This window comes from Penaeus monodon, chromosome 3, assembly GCF_015228065.2.
Source record: "Penaeus monodon isolate SGIC_2016 chromosome 3, NSTDA_Pmon_1, whole genome shotgun sequence".
In the NCBI taxonomy this organism is placed as follows: domain Eukaryota; kingdom Metazoa; phylum Arthropoda; class Malacostraca; order Decapoda; family Penaeidae; genus Penaeus; species Penaeus monodon.
Window position 1 is genome coordinate 49,626,806 of NC_051388.1, and position 20,772 is coordinate 49,647,577.

At 26.1% G+C, this 20,772-nt stretch overlaps 1 protein-coding gene across 1 annotated transcript in view; it reads right to left on the minus strand.

Annotated features, from left to right (window-relative positions):
- LOC119587467 overlaps positions 1-19,964 on the minus strand; it is a 37,915-nt gene extending 17,951 nt beyond the window's left edge. Inside the window, exons 1-5 of the mRNA XM_037936198.1 lie at positions 19,715-19,964; positions 10,871-11,000; positions 9,971-10,151; positions 5,536-5,672; positions 203-490 (exon numbers count right to left, since the gene is read on the minus strand). Coding sequence (XP_037792126.1) covers positions 203-490; positions 5,536-5,672; positions 9,971-10,151; positions 10,871-11,000; positions 19,715-19,964 — 986 coding nt within the window. The remainder of the gene's footprint in view (positions 1-202; positions 491-5,535; positions 5,673-9,970; positions 10,152-10,870; positions 11,001-19,714) is intronic.
- Positions 19,965-20,772: the final 808 nt, after the last annotated feature.

A 20,772-nucleotide genomic window follows, 5' to 3' on the forward strand; every position in this document is an offset into this window, starting at 1 on the left:
CATCAGGCTTATGTACAATTTTTAGTACAAAAAACTCAGTCCCATAAAACATTACCATTAATTTGAAGAAAGGATTTTTTTCAAGAATGGGCTCCTGGAAGTGTATGGGTTTGGAACAGGACATAGATATTTTCTAATTATCTAGTTTTATGGGAAATGGGGTTCAGTTAAAAACACCACATGAGAGGGTCAGCATCCTTACGGGAGGTGCTGGGTGTGGTGGCGACGGCGGTGGCGACTTTGCTGGCGGGGATGTGGAGGGGGACTGAGATTGCCAATAGGGGTCCACTCCTCATCAGTAAGATGGGTAAGATGGCCTGTGGGAAGGCTCTTGCTCTCAACCTCCCCTCGAATGTGCCTCTCATTCTCACATGAGTCTTGTCTGCCCCCACCACCACAACCGAGGCCTCCAGGGAGCGCCCTCACATCACCAGACTCACGTCTCTTGCGCCTATAGTTGTCATGCTTCGCCACGCGAAAACTATTGCTTCTGCACAGACCAACAAATACTTGCCTAATAACTTCCTTTATGCATGTGTAAGGGAATATTACTGCCCATAACACATACATGGACATACTGCATACTTCAACATTGTATGCATATAGGTGTGTGTGTGTGTGTGTGTGTGTGTGTGTGTGTGTGTGTGTGTGTGTGTGTGTGTGTGTGTGTGTGTGTGTGTGTGTGTGTGTGTGTGTGTGTGTGAGTGAGTGAGTGAGTGAGTGAGTGAGTGAGTGTGAGTGAGTGAGGAAGAGAGAGAGAGAGAAGAGAGAGAAGAGAGAGAGAGAGAGAGAGAGAGAGAAGAGAGAGAGAGAATTTGTGTGTGTGTGTGTGTGTGTGTGTGTGTGTGTGTGTGTGTGTGTGTGTGTGTGTGTGTGTGTGTGTGTGTGTGTGTGCGTGTGTGTGTGTGTGCGTGTGCGTGTGTGTGCGTGTATGTGTGCGTGTGTGTGTGAATATGTTTGCATGTTTGATACATGTATGGCTGTACCATGCACAGTAGTTTTCCAGATGCTTGAGTACAGGTATCTAGTGCATCATATGGGTATGCCCTATGAGGCATGCTATAATGAAAAGATCTGCATAAATAAAAGGTTACCAATACCTGGAGAAATAGGTATGTCTGGTTCAATCAAGAGTTGCAATAGGGGGGAGAATCCCCTTTAATGATATGATCCTTTCTTCATTATGGTGAGGATGGATGTATGAAAATGTGAGGTGACTTCAAAAAGACTCAAAGGCAAATGTCAAAGCTTAACTATTTGATAACTATTTAGAAACTGTAAAATTATCAGAGAAGAGGCCATTTAGACATCATACACACTGTCTCCTTTCTCAACATCCCCTTGATAAAAATATAATTACACTTTTATTGCCTGTCAAGTTATGCACACTCACTCACTGACAACTGCAAACTCTAAAATAGATCAGAACAAAATGTTAATGAAAGACTAAGCTAAAGTATCAAATCAAAATTCTCTGTTTCCATCAGCAAAACAATGATCTCCATGATTCTTGTCATACCACCTAATCTGAGATCTCCAAGGCCAATCTCAAGATTTGGGGAAAGACACGGCTCCCTTAAAACTCCTGCTGACACTACACTTCATAGAATATTCTAGTTTTGCATAAGCAATATCTTGTGCATATTGGTCTCTCTGCAATATGGATAATGGCACACAGAGTTGCTTTTGGTATACTACTTTCGTGTGGCAAGGTGGGTACAGGAATGGCTGGAGGTGTGGATGAGTATGGTTGTGGGTGTGGATATGGTTGTAGATATGGGTGTGGGTGTGGATATAGGTGTAAATATAGGTGTGGATATAAGTGTGAATATGGGTGTGGGTGTAGGTATGGGTATGGGTATGGGTATGGGTATGGGTATGGGTATGGGTATGGGTATGGGTATGGGTATGGGTATGGGTATGGGTATGGGTATGGGTGTGAGTGTGAATGTGGATTGTTGATCTAAGTGTAGGCTTGGGTTCGATTGTGGGTGTGGGTTTAGGTTTTGGCTTGATTGTGGGTGTGGGTGTGGATGTGGGTATGCATTTGGTGAAAGCTTGAATTTGGGTGGAAAATTAATTAGAGTATAGTAACAGATAAAACAATGTCACTGCACTTCAAGTGTACAATACACAATATCAAAAGTGGACATGAATCTTCCACATATCAATGCTCTATCCTGCTTATGAAACTAAATAACATCAGAGTGGTTATCACGCAGACCTGTCCAAAAAGCCCGCTCTGCCTCATAAGCATGCTCTGTGATGTGTGATATACAGGCAATTAGAGCAAGTAATGCTTAAACAAAAGTCCATCAATGTAAGGCAATCTATATTATAGTGCCATATGTACTTCTATAGGCATGATGACTGAAAAATACCCATAGATTACACCAAAAGGTTCTCTGTATCTACCTGAAACACAAATCAACATCTAGCATTTTACTTATGAGACATTCCTTAACTGAATGACTATTATAAATGAATATTACTAGACACAGAAACAAATCTTAGAATGTCAATCTTTCCTCTGCTGTATCTGATATTCTGAAAATTATAAATTTTCATGGTATTTTTTTTAGATTCCATTAATTATAAAATTTATATTTCTTGATCATTTGTGAGCATATAGACACACATACATACATATACATATATATATACATATACATTATATATATATATATACATATATATATATATATACATATTATACATATATATAATATATATAAATATATATAATATATAATATATATATATATATATATATAATATATATATAATATATAATATATATAATAATATATTAATATATAATATATATATATATATAATAATTATATATATATATATACATATATTATATATATAATATATATATTATATCATATATAATATATATACATATATATATATAATATATATACATATATATATATAATAATTATATAATAATATAATATAATATATAATATATATATAATATATAATAAATAATATATATATATATATATATAAATAAATATAATAATATATATATATATATATACATATGTATATACTATCATATATATTATGAATATATATATATATATACTATATATCATATATATACTATATAATATAATATATTAATATATATATATATATATATATATATATATATATATATATATATATATATATATATATATATATATATATATATATAATATATGTAGTACTATATATAGTATATATATATAATATATATATATATTAATATAATATATATATATTATTATATATATACTATTATATATATACTATATATATATAATATATATATATATATACATATAATATATAATATATATATATACATATATATATAATACATATATATATATATATATATATATATATATATATATATATATTATTATTTTCTAACTTTCAACCAAATCAAACACATTTCTCTTCATTTAGATATTCAGTGTTCCATACATATTCCTTAACTATTAACCTTTGATCAAAAAATGCGTAACAGATATGTCAAATCATAATTTACAAGAATCATTATATTACTTTCTAAACAAACAATTTAAGCAACCTTAAAAGCTGATAACTAATCACGTAAGAACATTAAAGGTTCATATAAGACTTTTAAGTGAATACATGTTACTCCAATTTGATTTTTTTTTCTGGCAAAAGACTGTAGAGTACCTTCTATCTGTGCACTTAAAGAGACAATGACTAATTACATATTTCCCCTCAATTCTACAGCCTCAGTTATTCAAACAACAGTGTAAAAAGAGGAAACACTGGAGTACATAAAACAAGTGCACATCTACTAATCATAAAAGCAACCTGCCAGGAGTGGTGGGTGTACATGTGAACAATCCACAGCATGCTTTTGTCATTCCTTTACATCTTCCTAGACATCTCCCTCCCATTAGCAAGAGCAAGTGCAGACCAAGAATGCTACTCAATAAAACGTTCAACAGAGGACGAGGTAATTGAGGGGAAAGTCATTAATATAATGAGAAGGGTTAAAAATATTGCTGAAGTTCATTCAGAAGCTGCAAAATATTTATGTAAATTTTAATTTTTTTCACAAAAGAAATCAAATCAATTAAAGTACAGTCATTATGTGCTCCACCTGATGTTACTTGTCTTTGTTATATATATATTTAGACAGATATATATATATATATATAGATATATATATATATATATATATATATATATATATAAAATATATATATATATATTATATATATTTTTTTTTTTTTTTTTTTTTTTTTTTTATTACTCATGTATGTAAGGGAGAAAGAGAAAGAATAAAGAGATGAGGGAAAAATGATCAGAAATGGAGGAGGCAAGGAGAAGAAAGAAGGGGAAGAGGGAGGGATTGAGGGAAAGTGAGTGGGAGAGAGGGGGAGGGAGAGAGAGAGGGAGAGAGGGAGAAGAGGGAGAGGGGGAGGGAGGAGGGAGGAGGGAGGGAGAAAGGGAGTGAGGGAGGGATGGAGGAAGGAGGAGGGAGGAGGGAGGAGGAGGGAGGGAGGGAGGAGGAAGGGGAGAGGGGAGGGAGAGGGGGAGGGGGAGAGAATGAGAGAGTGAGTGAGTGAGTGAGTGAGTGAGTGAGTGAGTGAGTGAGTGAGTGAGTGAGTGAGTGAGTGAGTGAGTGAGTGAGTGAGTGAGTGAGTGAGTGAGTGAGTGAGTGAGTGAGTGAGTGAGTGAGCAAGTTTTGGTCAGTCAGGTCCATCAGTCAGCCAATCAGTAGTTAGTAAACTATTCTGGCTTCCTACTTCTCTGCCAGATCTCTATCATCTAACAGAAAATAACATAATAATGTAGACAAAAAGTTCATACATTACAACTGCATTATAATTGCTAAAGTATGCAAAATACTTCAATTGATCACTACTTGCAGAAATGGATTAATAGCTCCAAAGATACAGTTAATTTGTACATAATATCTGATTAAACAGTATTTATGGTTAAGGCAATCAACAATATGAAAATCAGAATATATCAAAAGATATGTACAACATGTATGATGTGTAAATATTCACAAATAAATTTCTGTATACTTATTTTTTTCAACATCTAATCATATCTATTTATATCCAAAAAATGTAAGCACCTGTAAATATCTAATTGTATTTGGAATGAGATATAATGTAACTACAGATATAGGAGTTTATTCCTATACAAAGACTTTAATATGTAAGTCTTAGGCGTAAGTGATATTGAAACCTTAGCACATCCAATTACCCAAGGAAATATAAAACAAATAAATATCTATAATCTAATTACAATTGTCTTGATTACACAAATTAACTTGACCAAAAAAGTAACTTAAACTATGAGAAAACGTTCTTTGGCATTGTATCCAATCTCTACCATACACAAGCATATATATATATATATATATTGAGATCAAAATGAATTACTAAAACGGTTTTCAGGACTTTGGCTACCTTTCAATAGTACATAGTTCAATTTATAAAGAAAAAAGTCTAAATATAAACATATAAACTTCCTTACCTGTGTCTATTTTGTGTGTTGCAAGTGTTGTTGTGATTATTTTGGTCTGATGCTGTTATCTGACACCCATTGGTTACTTTCTTTCCTTCTTCAAATATAAAGTGCGTATTTAGCCAAGCACTGAACAGCTTGTCCTGTTAAGAGAGAGAAAATCTATATATTAGTATATATGTATCACATATTACATCATCTTTCATACAAGTGGAAAGTTAATGAAAAATGCATGCAAGAAGTAAGTTGAAGCAAAAAATAATTATTGCTGATGATTTATAAAAATATATAAATATATATTGACCTAATATACTGAAAATCTATTTTAAAAATTAAATCTTTAAACTGTTATCACCCAAAAAAGGTAGTACTAAAATAAATAATTTACATAATATGTATATATATATAAGTATATATGTATATTTGTATATTAAGAATGTATACAAGAATGTATATATATGTATGTATATATATGTATATATATATAAGAATGTATATATGAATGTATATGTATATATACATATATGTGTATTTATTTATATTTATATGTATACATATTATATATATATATATAAAAATATATATAATTATATATATATATATATATATATATATATATATATTATATATTAATATTATATTATATATTATATATGTATATATATATATATTATATATATATATATATATATATATATAATATATATATATATATATATATATATATATATATAATATTATATATATAATATATATTATATATATATACATAATATATGTAATATAGATATATACATATATATTATATATTATATATATATATATATAAAATATATATGATATATATATATATATATATATATATTATATCATAATGTTAATATTATAACAATTATGTAATGTATGATATATTATTATTATATATTATGTATTATATATGTATGTATTATATATATATTATATATTATTATTATTATGTATTATGTATTTATTTATATATATATATATGTATATATTAATATTATAAAATATAATTTATGTAGTACGATATAAATATTATGATAATATAATATATATTATACATAAATATATAATGCATATATATAATATATTATATATTAATATATATATATATTATATATATATTATATATGATATATATATATAATAATATTTATTATATGTGTATACTTTATTATTGATAGTTTTATTGCTATTGAATATTATTTTGTTATATAATTAGTTATATGAATATAAGTGTAATGTCGAGTAGAAAAATGTATTATTAGTATAAGAAATAATGTGTGAAAAAAAATTAAATCTTTAGTTTTTACTCTTATGCACTTTAAAAATATCAGTAGACCTTTTTATTATCAAACGAATCTGAGAAAATTATTATTTTTTTTTGATAGGATTGATGTGATAGTAGATATATTTTATTATTGAAATCAAAATTTTTCATAAATTATAATTGCAAATAAATATATTTAACCTCTCTAAATAGAATCTATAATTTATATACTTAAAAAATCATCTTTACTTTGCAAAAAAAAAAATAAAATTCAATTCTTTATTTTGAAATATAGATAAAAATACGTCATAAAACAATTTCTTTCTATGATATGGTAAATTCAAGTGAAATAGTCAAAGATGAAATGAAATCTTTTAATTTATGTTGTATGAGATGGAGTTTATGGGCATTATTTAAAGCTTGTAGTGTGAGTATGAAATGCTGAGACTGTTAATGTTGAGAAAGTATGATGATATGTTGAAAGTATGATATGATAAGATATTTACATTTAGTTGACGTGAAAACAAAAATGACAATCTTATTTAACTCACAAGCTCATTAGATTCAATAACCATACTTCCTGAAATTAGACTAATTCACACTAACTACCATCTATATCTTCAATTTCTCTTGTTCCTAGTTCTGATGCCTTAGGTCCACACTCTCTTCATACAGTGATACTTTTTCTTTCTTATTTGCAGCTGAAGAGTAAGCCACTGTGAACTACCAGCCTTGAATGAAATACTTTAAGCATTTGTGTATACGCCAATACAATGCAAATTATTTTAATAATGAATCATTCAAATTACTGGTATCATTTTCTTCATTAAAATTGATTCAAATTAGATTAATAAGACATGTAAAAAAAAATGATCATTAAAATACAATTATTTCAGTTTGAAACTGTAGTAAAAATATGGAATTAAACTATATTTTATTATTTGAAAATTTTTCTTTTTCTAAATACATTGCAACTGCTAATTTTTTAAATAAGTATAAAAATCCAGATACAAAAATAAGTATTTCTTCATATAAATAGATAATAACATATGACTTGAATCAATGAAAAAAATTCACATTTTTATGCATTGAAATATTACATGACTTATTCCATGTGATTTGAAATAATAATGCAGATGTTCACTGAATAAAAAAGATTGATTGATGTGGTAGATAAAACAAAATATAGTTGTTGTGATACTAAGGGTAAGCTCATATATCTATTTCTACTAAGTGTAAAAATAGACTATTGATCAATTCTACTTGCTAAAATTCAACTTCTTGCTTTCTGTTTCTATATGAGACAACTATTCTTTCAACCAGACATATTTTATCAATCAGTATGTATTCATCATATAAAACAAGATGACTATCTTGCTGATTCGATTGAAACTCTAAAATGGTTGTCATTTCATCACTGCCACAGAAAACTGCCATGTATATAAATTAAAGATATATTTTCTTATTTGCATAAGTACACATATGAATATTTAAGATGTATGCTAAGAAAAAAGCAATCATAGAGTTTTTTTACATATCGAAATTCTGTAACAACATGATTTGCACTTAGAATCATAAATATTATCTATGTTATACTTTTTACCAAGAAATTCTAAAAGTATGTAAAATATAAACAATAAATTTAAGAAAGGAAAATTAGAAATCTATAAATTACTTGATCTGGAAAATAATCACACATTTTATGCAATAAGATACACCATAGAATTTGCAAAATATGCACACTCTTCTCAAAAATCATATCTATAATCATATAAATTATTTTCAGTTGAACAATATAACTCAGTCATTTTTTTCATAGTAGTAAATAGAACATTTAATTTTATTGCAAATTCAACTGTGTAGATACTAAATCTCAGAGAAAATGATTTCATTCAGTATGTATTCTTACTTTTTCACTATATGTCATTCACATTAGATAATGAGTAAAATATTATTTATTATCAAATCATATGAATCTAATACTATTATGTAAAATAAAATGTATCATTACATTTTTGTATAGCTTGCTTGTATAGTCATGTAATGTATTGGTAAGTATACAATATATTACCAGTACTGAAAACTAACCCTCTAAGTGCATAAAATATAAAGTATGAGTATGATATGTTGTATAATAGAAATAAACATTATATAGGTATAGAGTATAAGAGTTTTGTCTAAAAAAGATCATTAATCACTTTGTATTATATGTAAATATAGTATATATTATATGTAGTATGTAATGATACATGTCATATGAATGATAATTTCATTACGATATGTTGAATTATGTATAGAATTTCTTAATAGACAATGCTAAAAATATATTATAATATAAAAGCATAAAAATATGTACTAATCAATTTACTATGATATGTATTATAAGTTACCTATGCATCTATTGATTATTAATTAATAGTTTAGTTGACTAGTTTCATATAGTAATATCTTTATAGGTATATTAATAAATAAAGTTACATTCTTGCTCATAGCTATCTATGGAAATATGTTTTAAGTAAGATATATGTATCGTATATATGACTATTTGAGATGTCAATACAAAATTTTAATATATATGCAAACATACATTTATAGATATAAATATATTAAAATTGTATCTTACTTTCATATGTAAAATTATCATAAAATCAGTAAGTTCTTGCATAAGTATGGAAGAAGTAAGGATAGAGCATATATATGATATGCAAATAATAATAGTATCTTTTTATATGCATAATAAATATAAATATTATGTTTATTTATTAAATATAATATGATATCATATGACAAATATATAAATTAAAGACATATAAGAATAATATATATAATAAATATTATACATATATATATATATATATATATATATATATATATATATATATATATATATATATATATGATATTATATATTTATGTATTAATATGATATGTATATTATGTATAGTATGTATTATATATATATATATTTATGTACGTATGTATGTATATATAAATATATATATATATATATATATTAAGAAGGTCGTCTACAACAATACACACAGGAGCTAGTAACTGTGACTAATCTGTAAACTTATGCTCAGTATAAAAAAAATGTAAAAAAAATTAAGCACAATTTAAAAATCTGATTAGTAACAATCCAATAATATTTACCTTTCCTGCCTTACAATGTACAACAGCCACATTCCTTGAGTCTGCAGCCAACCAGTCCGCCATGTCTTTACATAACGGCTCAATGTCAATCAGAGGTGGTGGGTTATGGTCAGCAAAAGGGAAATTTCTGACCCGATTGTGAAATCTTGTGACATCATACGATCTATTTCTTTCTGAGCACCTGAAATGCAAATATATGATGACTAACAAGTCTCAAACTTTTATAGCACTATCACCAGTAAAAATCAACCAAAATTTTATTTTCCTAATCTCATGCAATCAGCTATTACTATTGTTTTCATTCTAAATCATAATTAACACATAACACATAGTACATTATTACAATTTTTTTTTTTTTTTTTTTTTTTTTTTTTAATGAAATGAAATGTCTCTGCACATAGATGGCTCTGCAAGTGCTTAGCCACAAAGGAGTCAATTAGTAGCCTTTGTGACCTTACTTGATTTCACCTTTCCTTGAATTTGCTATGAATGCTATGAATATTGATGGTGTTATTCTTTTTATAGACATTATAATTACTATACTGTTACTGATATTAGTAACAGCAATATAATAATATTTTCGAAGACCAAGGAAAAGGGTAAACAGGCAAGACAGGCAGTATTCGTAATTGCCTCACTGGTGACTTAGTACAAGTGTAGCTATCTATGTGTAAAAACAATTAATAAAGTAAACTCACAGTGGGCAGGGCATATACGTACATGCCATGCCCATCAGCTCTGGGTTAACATATTAATATAAACTAGTATATAACCATACATATCATATAAAATATGTGGAAGTATATATATATAAATAGTCTACATATATTTTTTGAAACAAATCCTTCAATTTATAAAAAAAAAAAATAATAACAAAAATATCAATGGCTCAATACTCACAAATTATATATTCTATAGTGGTCCTTGTGCCTCTCTTCTAGGAAGCGGGAAACATCGTCAATATGGTTTCTGTACACACCCTCCAACTTCTGAGCAGGGAAGCCCATTGCAATAAGTCGATCTGTGATATCTGGTTTAACTTGTTAAGGAAAAGCTAGAGGAAAACTTGGTACAATATTACAGATATGAAATATGAAGAATTTGGCATCTGACTGACATCAGACACCTCAAACCTCTTCCACTGGACTGTTCAAGCCTGGCTCTCCCATTCCTGATACACTTAAAATCCAAGGTTCTAGAAACTCAAGACAGATACACAAATCCACACCAAGAAGCCATCAAGCAAGAACAACTACTGTCCTCCACAAAGTCTCCCTGGCTCACACAACTCAAACACAACACTACTCTACCAGCCATCACGTTGAGGAACTCATAGCCCACACAAATGATTCCTAATAGATAAACCTAGTCGATGTGACCCGTAAAGTGAGTCACTCACCCACATAAATTACTCACTGAAAGGGGAGTACTCTAGTAGCCATGGACCCCTAGCCTACACACAACACACACTACACACACTACCCTGGTTGAGTCAAGCCACATCCAAACGCCACATGTTAAGTGGTCATCAGTAGGAACATCTCGTAACCAGCCACGAGTCCTGAATGGTTGACAGCGGAAACTCAATGACTCTCTTACTGGAATGCTCAGCCAGGCTCTCCTATTTCCTGAGTTCCTGATACACACCTGGCCTACTCAAGATCCAGGGTTCTAGAAACTTGGGACATATACACACCTCTACACTTTATAAATCAATAATAATAACAACATTGATAACAAAATCAAAAATAACAATTCTACTACAACTACTACTAATAATAATGATATTAATAATAATATAATAATAGTAGTAATAGTAATAATGATAATGATATTATTAATAATATATTAATAGTAATAATAATAATAATGATAATAATAATAAAAATAATAAATAATAATAATAATAATTAATAATAATTAATTATTATATTAATTAATAATATAATATTATATATATTATTATTATTATTATTATTATTATTATATATATATAATAATATTAATATAAAATAATAATAAAAAATAAATAAATAAATAATAATAATAATAATAATAATAACAATAAAATAATAACAATAACAATACAATAAATAATAATAAAATAAAATAATAATAATATATATAATAACATAATAATAATACAATATAATAATACAATAAATATAATACAATAATAATACATATATAATATATAATAACAATAACAATAATAATTAACTAATAATAAATAATAAACAGTAAGACAATACAACATAAACATACAACATAATAACAGTACATACAATATTATATATATTATAATAACTAATAATAATAATAATATATAATAAAATTATAATAATAACAATAACACAGCAATAACATATAATATAAATAATATAATATAACTAAATAACATAAAAATACAAATAACATACATAAAATAATATAATAATAATAATAAATAATAAAATAATAATAATAATAATATAATAATAATAATACACATAATAGATAATAGATAATAATAACAAGATACTAGACAAGATACACATAACTAACATACATAACATAACAGTAACAATAACAATAACATACATAATTTACATAATAAAATAATAATAATATATAATAATAATATATAATAATAATAATAATAATAATAATAATAATAATATAATTAATAATAAATCATATCATACATCATCATATAATACATAAATCATTATCACTATCACTATCATTATCAGTAACATCATTACTACCTTTATCATCATTATTATTACTTTTACTGTTATCCTTACTAATATAATTATAAATACAATTATAATAATAACAATAGTTCACAGCAAAATAACAATAACAATAACAATAATAACAATAATAACAATAACAATAACAATAACAATAACAACAAACAATACACAACAAACAAAACACAAACACAAAAAACCAAATAAATACATAAAAAATAAAATACAATACAAATAAATACAATAAAATACAATACAATAATAATACAATAACAATAACATAACAATAACAATACAATAATAATAACAATAAACAATATAAATATATCATTATTATATTATCTATTAGTATTATCATATATATTATTAATATTTACATTATATATCATTATCATTATCATAAATAATAATAAAAATAATAATAATAATAATAAAATATATAATAATAATAATAATAATAATAATTATATATAATAATATTATAATAACACATAAACAATCAACACTAACATCAAAAAACACTAACACATACACATAATATCATTATCATCTCATCATATCATCATTATCATATATCATATTATATTTATGCTATCATTATATATTATCATTATATAAGTAAATATATAATATAATAAAAATTAATAAATATAAAATATATAATAATAAAATATAGCATAAAATAACAATAATATATCATAATATTACAATCAATAACATATATCAATCATACATACATACATAATACATAACATACCATACATAACTAAATAATATGCAAATATAATATAATCATAAACATAACATAATACTACACACAACACAAAACACAAACACAAACACACACACACACAACACAAACACGCAAACAAAACAATACACATGAACACAAACTACAACATATACAAAACAAATACAAAACAAAACAACAAACAACACCCATTATATATTAATATAAATAAAATTATTACATATAATATATTCATATTATATCAATAACAATGAACAACTAAAACTAATATATTAATATACAATAATAATAATATAATAATGTAATAATAATATATACTAACATATATAATATATATAATTATGCATAATATATATGATAATATAACATACAATATATATAATAATAATAATAATAATAATTAATAATAATAAATAATAATAACTATATATATCAAATGAACTATATTACATAATAAATATAACAATGATAAACAATAATCATAATATACAACAATATATACAATAAATATCAATATTTTATCATAATCTATACATTGTATCTATACAAATCATAATATTATTAAATATATACTATAATGATCATTAATATTATATCAAAAAATAATAAATAATTAATTTATATAATATATTATAATAATAATAATTATATAATAACATATAATAATAATAATAATAATAATAATAATAATATAATAATAATAATAATAATAATAATAATAATAATAAATAATACAACTATAATATATAATACAATAATGACAATAGACAGACATATATATAATATATAGGATCAATATTTATCATATATATATATCGATATACCATTATAATCATATACTAAATTAATATGCAATAACTATAATATAAATATAATAATATATATAATCATAATCATAAAATATATTATATTTTTATCATTACACAGCACAAAAAATATAATATAATATATAATACAATAAACAAACATGTAGTTAGTCGTAGTGTAGTCGTAGTCATAGTCTAGTCATCTAGTATAGTCATAGTATAGTAGTAAGTATAATAAAGATAGTAAGTAGTGTAGTAGTAGTAATAGATAGTAGTATATAATATAATATAATAATAATAAAATAATAATAATAATAATAATAATAATAATAATAATAATAATAATTATTATTATTATTATTACTATTATTATCATTGCAATACTAATAATTCTCATTGCAATACTAATATTATCATCATCATTCTCATTATTATCAATATCATTATCATTATCATTTTAATAACAATATCCATAATATACATCAATATCAAAAATATCAATATTTAGATCAATAATAATTAATAATTAATGATAACATTAATTTAATAATATCAAAAATAATAATAATAATAACAATAATAATAATAATAATAATAACTAACTAATAATAATAATAAAATAATAATAACGAAATAAATAAAATAAAATAAAAATAAAACAAAACAAATAATAAACAGTTGATATAATATATAGCAATAACAATAATAATAATAATAATATACAATGACATAAAGTAAATAATCAATTATATAAAAGAGATAGTATATAACAAAATAAATAAATAAATAAAACAAATAATAATATAAAATAAAATTTAAATTATTTTTTTTTTAATAAAAAAAAAATTATAAAAATAAAAAATAAAAATAAATAAATTTGAAAGAATAAGATTAAATAAAATAAAAATAAAAAATAGAATAAAATAATAATAACAAAAAAATAATAACAATAATAAATAAAAAATAAAAAATAAAAATATAATATAAAAAATAATAAATAAAAATAAAAATAAAAATAAAAAAATAAAAAAATAAAAATAAAATAAAATAAAATAAAAATAAAATAAAATAACATAAATAAATAAATAAATATAAATAATATAAATAAATAAAATAACAAATAAAATAAATAAAACATATAAAAATGAATAAAAAACTGTATAATAAAAAAATTAACAATAAAATATCATAATCAATAACATTCATAATAAAATAAAATAAAAATTAATATAAAATAAAAAATAAACAATAAAATAAAAGATAAATAACATAAATATACAAAAAAATAACATAACAAGTAAATATATAAATAATAAATTAATGATAATATTAGTAATTAATAATAAATAAAATAAAATAAAATTTAATATTCATTATATCACATTTCATATAACACATAAAATACACATATACATAAAATCAACAATATAATAAATAATAAATTGATATACAGTAATAATAATAAAATAATATCATAATAATACTATAATAAAATAAAATAATAATAATTAATATAAAATATAATATAATATAATATAATATAAATAATGATAATAATTGTATTACAATAATAATATCAAATATCATATACATCATATAATTAATGTATCATATTCATATAAATAACATATCATAATACTTTATAATGATATCATAATTTCTTTCCATATACACAATTATCATATCATTACCTTATTATTATAATTATCCATATCAATTATTCTATATTACATTTTACTATTATCATTAACTTCATATCATCAATTACCTATTATTATTAATATATATAATTTTATTCTATTCACACTTATATTATCATTCCATTATTACTCAACTATCATATATTATCATTATATCATACCATTTTATATACTAATACTATCATTACTTTATTATCATTATTACTATCATATATTTTCATATTTTATCATTTTATCTTCATTATCATATCATTATTATATATATCATAATTACTATTATTCAATAATTATTATCATTATTACATTATCATTATACATATTATCATCAACATTACTATTATAATCATTACTATCATTATCATTATCAACATTACTATTATAATCATTATTAATATTATTATTACTATCATCATCATTATCCTTATTGTTTTTATCTTATCATTATCATTACCTTCACCATTATCATTACTATAATCATTACTGTTATTATGATTATGATTATTGACTATCATTATCATCATCACTATCATAACCACTATTACTATGATTTTTTAAATTGTTATTATTGTTATTGTTATTATTATTATTAATGTTATTATTATTAATGTTGTTATTATTAATGTTATTATCATCATCATCATCATCATCATCATCATCATTACCTGCATCATTATCATCATTATTACTGTTATTATGACTGTTATTATGACTATCATTATGACTATCATTATGACTATCATTATCATTACCTCTATTACTATTGTCATCATTATGCTAGCACCATTATCATCTTCATTAATATTATGATATTTTTTTCTTTTCATTTTCATTCATATCATTATCATAATCATTCCATTATTCTTGTGAAAAGAGCAGCTATTAATCCCATGAACTGGCCACTATCAATTCTACATCTAGTACTACTGACACAACAAGCAACACCACCTCCACTTCTACTACTACTACTACTTACTACTACTACTACTACTACTACTACTACTACTACTACTACTACTTACTACTACTACTACTATTAATAATAACAATAATAACAATACTCATTACTTCTATTACTATTACAACTACTACTACTAATATTAATAATTATAATAATAATAATAGAGATAATAATAATATTATTACTACTGCTGTTACTACTACTGCTGTTACTACTACTACTACTACTACTACTACTACTACTACTACTACTACTACTACTACTACTACTACTACTACTACTACTACTACTACTACTACTACCACCACCACTACCACCATCATTACTACCAACATTACCACCATCATGACTATCACTACCAAAGTAACATTCCCATAATGATAAAGGTAGTGGTAATGAAGTTAATAGTAATGGCAATGGAAATGGCAAGGTGATGATGGTAATAGTAATGGTTATGGTAATAGTAATGGCAATGATAATGGCAGTGGTAGTTACAACAGCTCCAATGCCAGGGTCCTATGAAATACTGATACAACACATTTAAATGAAAATTATCATTATTTTTAATACCTCAAAACCTAGCCCAGTACCATAATTCTGTTATGAAGTAGATTAAGGTCCTATGCAACATACCTAATAACATTTGCAGCATATTGCTACTCCACTGATAGCCTTAAACTTAAACTATTACCAAACTACTAGAGCATTCAGGTGTATCAAGTGGTCTTTAAGCATACAGTTCCATTTTACGAACAATCACGAACCCAAAGTAAGATGACAACTGAACAAATTGCCATTGCTTGTGGTTGCTCTCAGCCAACTACCTTAATCAGTGTTAATTAACATATCCTTTATAACACTCCCATACCACTACCAAAGGCAGTGCAAGGAAATAAAAGCTTTCAGTAAGGAGAAAACTATTAGAAAAATAAAATACAATACTTCTCTGACTTAAAATTTTATCTACACTGAAATTAATTAGGGCCTCTCTGTTCTCTCTTTAAAGAGGATACTAGAATACCAAAATATACAATATTCATAAGAGTTGTCTGTCCCATTGGGAAATGGATACCTAAACAAGTACTGTAAAATTCATGATGTGCTGATCACCATTATTGATCAAGCTCCACAGGCAGCACGACACTGCCTGAAACCAATCTTAAATCTTAAAGCAGGTGACACCATTCCTTACTAGGAGCTACACCCTTCCTACCACACCTTAATACACACCACAAATTTTTGGCTACATATTTTCTTTCTCTTTCTCTGCATTCCCCTACTACCCTACTCTTCTTCATAAACAGAAATTCCACAGAACACTAAAAGTGAAATGAGTAGTTGATGAATAGACCTTAGTTCAGAACTGTAATTCTAAAAGTACCAAATATGAAGAAAAATTATATATAATAACATTTCAAAATTACTTGACAAGCTAAAAAAAAATTACAAATAATAACTCAATAAACTGCATTTTCCATTTCTTCTATGGTATGCTAGTTTTCAGAAAATTAGAAAATTATATATTTGTTGTTAACTCTCCCTCTCTCAATAGGAAACTATCAGAGAAAATAATGTTATAGCATATCAAAACTATCAACTGAACATGTGCTTTACTCAAAAACAACAGATAATTATGTGCTCTACCCTCCAGTAATAATTCACCGTCCCTTTCTGTTCATTCTAACTTTTGGCATCTATCAAAAATAAAAATCAAGAATATAGTAATAATTTAGTAGATATATTTCTCATTAAATCAACAAGAACCACTCAACAAATAAAAAAATAAATAAAAAATGGATAAACTTACTACATTTTAACATGGACTGCACTCTCATGTTAGACACAAATACTGGTGACCTCATTTTTCAAATCGAAACTGTAGGACCTCGCTTCATTCCATATTCATAAGTATGTCACTAATTTCCACTGTTGTCAACTCCACTATAACCATATACAGTCAACTTTCCACAAAGCAGTTGACTTCGTACTTATTTTCCATGATTATGTTGTACATACTTCTTATCAATTTAAACAATTTCACATCACAAAACTTAGCATTCACAAGATGAATTGTAAAACTATTCACTTTGCCTCATGATGCATAATTAAAACACACTGATCAGCAAATCAGCCTCAAATAAAAAATTAAATACTTATCAAATAAAGAGCAAAGAAAAAAATTTATACTTCTCACTCACCCAACAAGACTGAGCCACACAATTTACTTTTCTTGCAATACACACAATCAAAATACTATCAACACAAACACTGACAATAGTATAACACAGTAAGAATAACATTTTCGTGATGAAATAATACCAGCAATGAATCACAGTAATAATCAAGCAGTATGGGATATGAATAATAAAAATTATAATAAAATAATTATGATAACAGAAATAATTACGCAGTATAATATGGTAATAGCACGGACAATGGCATGGGCGTGATGGCAGAGGACCCCAATGCACAAATCACGACGAAGGCCCCGAAACCTCCTCCTCTAAGGACTTCAAAACTCTTGGAACACTTCCTCAAGGCTAAGCGGTCCCTCTCTAAAACCACTGTCACTTCCTCCCTGTAAAACCTCCTTCCACATCCAAGGGCCACTCGAGCGCAAGATATTCCTCGGGCACGTTAGCAACGCACCTCCTGAAGGGGTGGAACACGAAATTGCCTCGCAGTGGAAAGTCAGGTCCTCCCGAGGCCTGTCATCACCACCCTGGCCTTCTGTCACTCTCATTAACACTCGTCTCTTGCCGTCACTCCACGCCACGATAAACAAAAAGGATACAGCTAAGATCCAAGTCGTACCCATCTTCTTTGAATCTTCTCTTTCGTTTCGACACCAAGTTCCTTATGCCTTTGCTCATTGTGTCATTGAAGACGGATTGGAGAGCACGAAGTGACTCGGCCAACAACACAACGCCATTTAACAAGTTCCCCCGCGGACGGAAAATTTCCCTAGGCACGACCCATTCCGTTGTCGCTCTCTCATTCTCTTTATTTCTGACACAGATATGCGCTTTTCGTTTCGTTTTCATTTTGTTATAATTTTGAAAATGAAAATCTCAAATATATGAACATAATCAGAAATTAAAATAATCAACAATCCCTAAAGTAATAGAAAAAAAAGTTTAAGCAGAAGAAAATGTGGGTTACAAGTTTTCGGCCTTTCTATGATTATGATTATGTTGATACTATTTTACATTACTATTGTAACTACACAAAGGATCATAACCACACAACTTCGTACAGACAAGTGAATGTGATACGCCGAATACTCAAATAGCAATTAATTGGTTATCGTCCCTAGCAACGCAGCCTGCCCCGAGAATTCCCCCACAGCGTGTAAAATTCCCCTAGACAACCGCTGCGTAGACCGAACCTTGCGCTGAGGGAACTAGTGCGCTCGCCAGCCAGTCCCACGCGCCTCGCTCAATCCCAATTCAAAAGCCACTCGTGCTTTTGGGGAGGGGCATAAACATGATGAAAATTAATGTTTAGTAGAATATGAGAGTAGTCGTGACATTCGGCTAATCTGAATCAGTAAGACATAGCATAGTGACATGGATGGACTGGGACGGTAAAATACACCGGAAGAAAGTTGTCGCTGTGCAGGAAGGAGGTTGACTCACTCTCAACGTCACACTAAAACGAAGCTCACAAGGGAAATGCGAGAGCCTTCCGGATACACTCTTGACAGCTTTGTTGATGATGAAATCCTTTTTGTTACTTCATGTCTACTGCAGTAGCATCATCAAGGGTACTGCTGACCTCTTATTTTTTACGCTAAAATAGGCATTACTTTTTTAAGTATCCTCCATCTGAGCCACCACAGGTGTAGGTCAT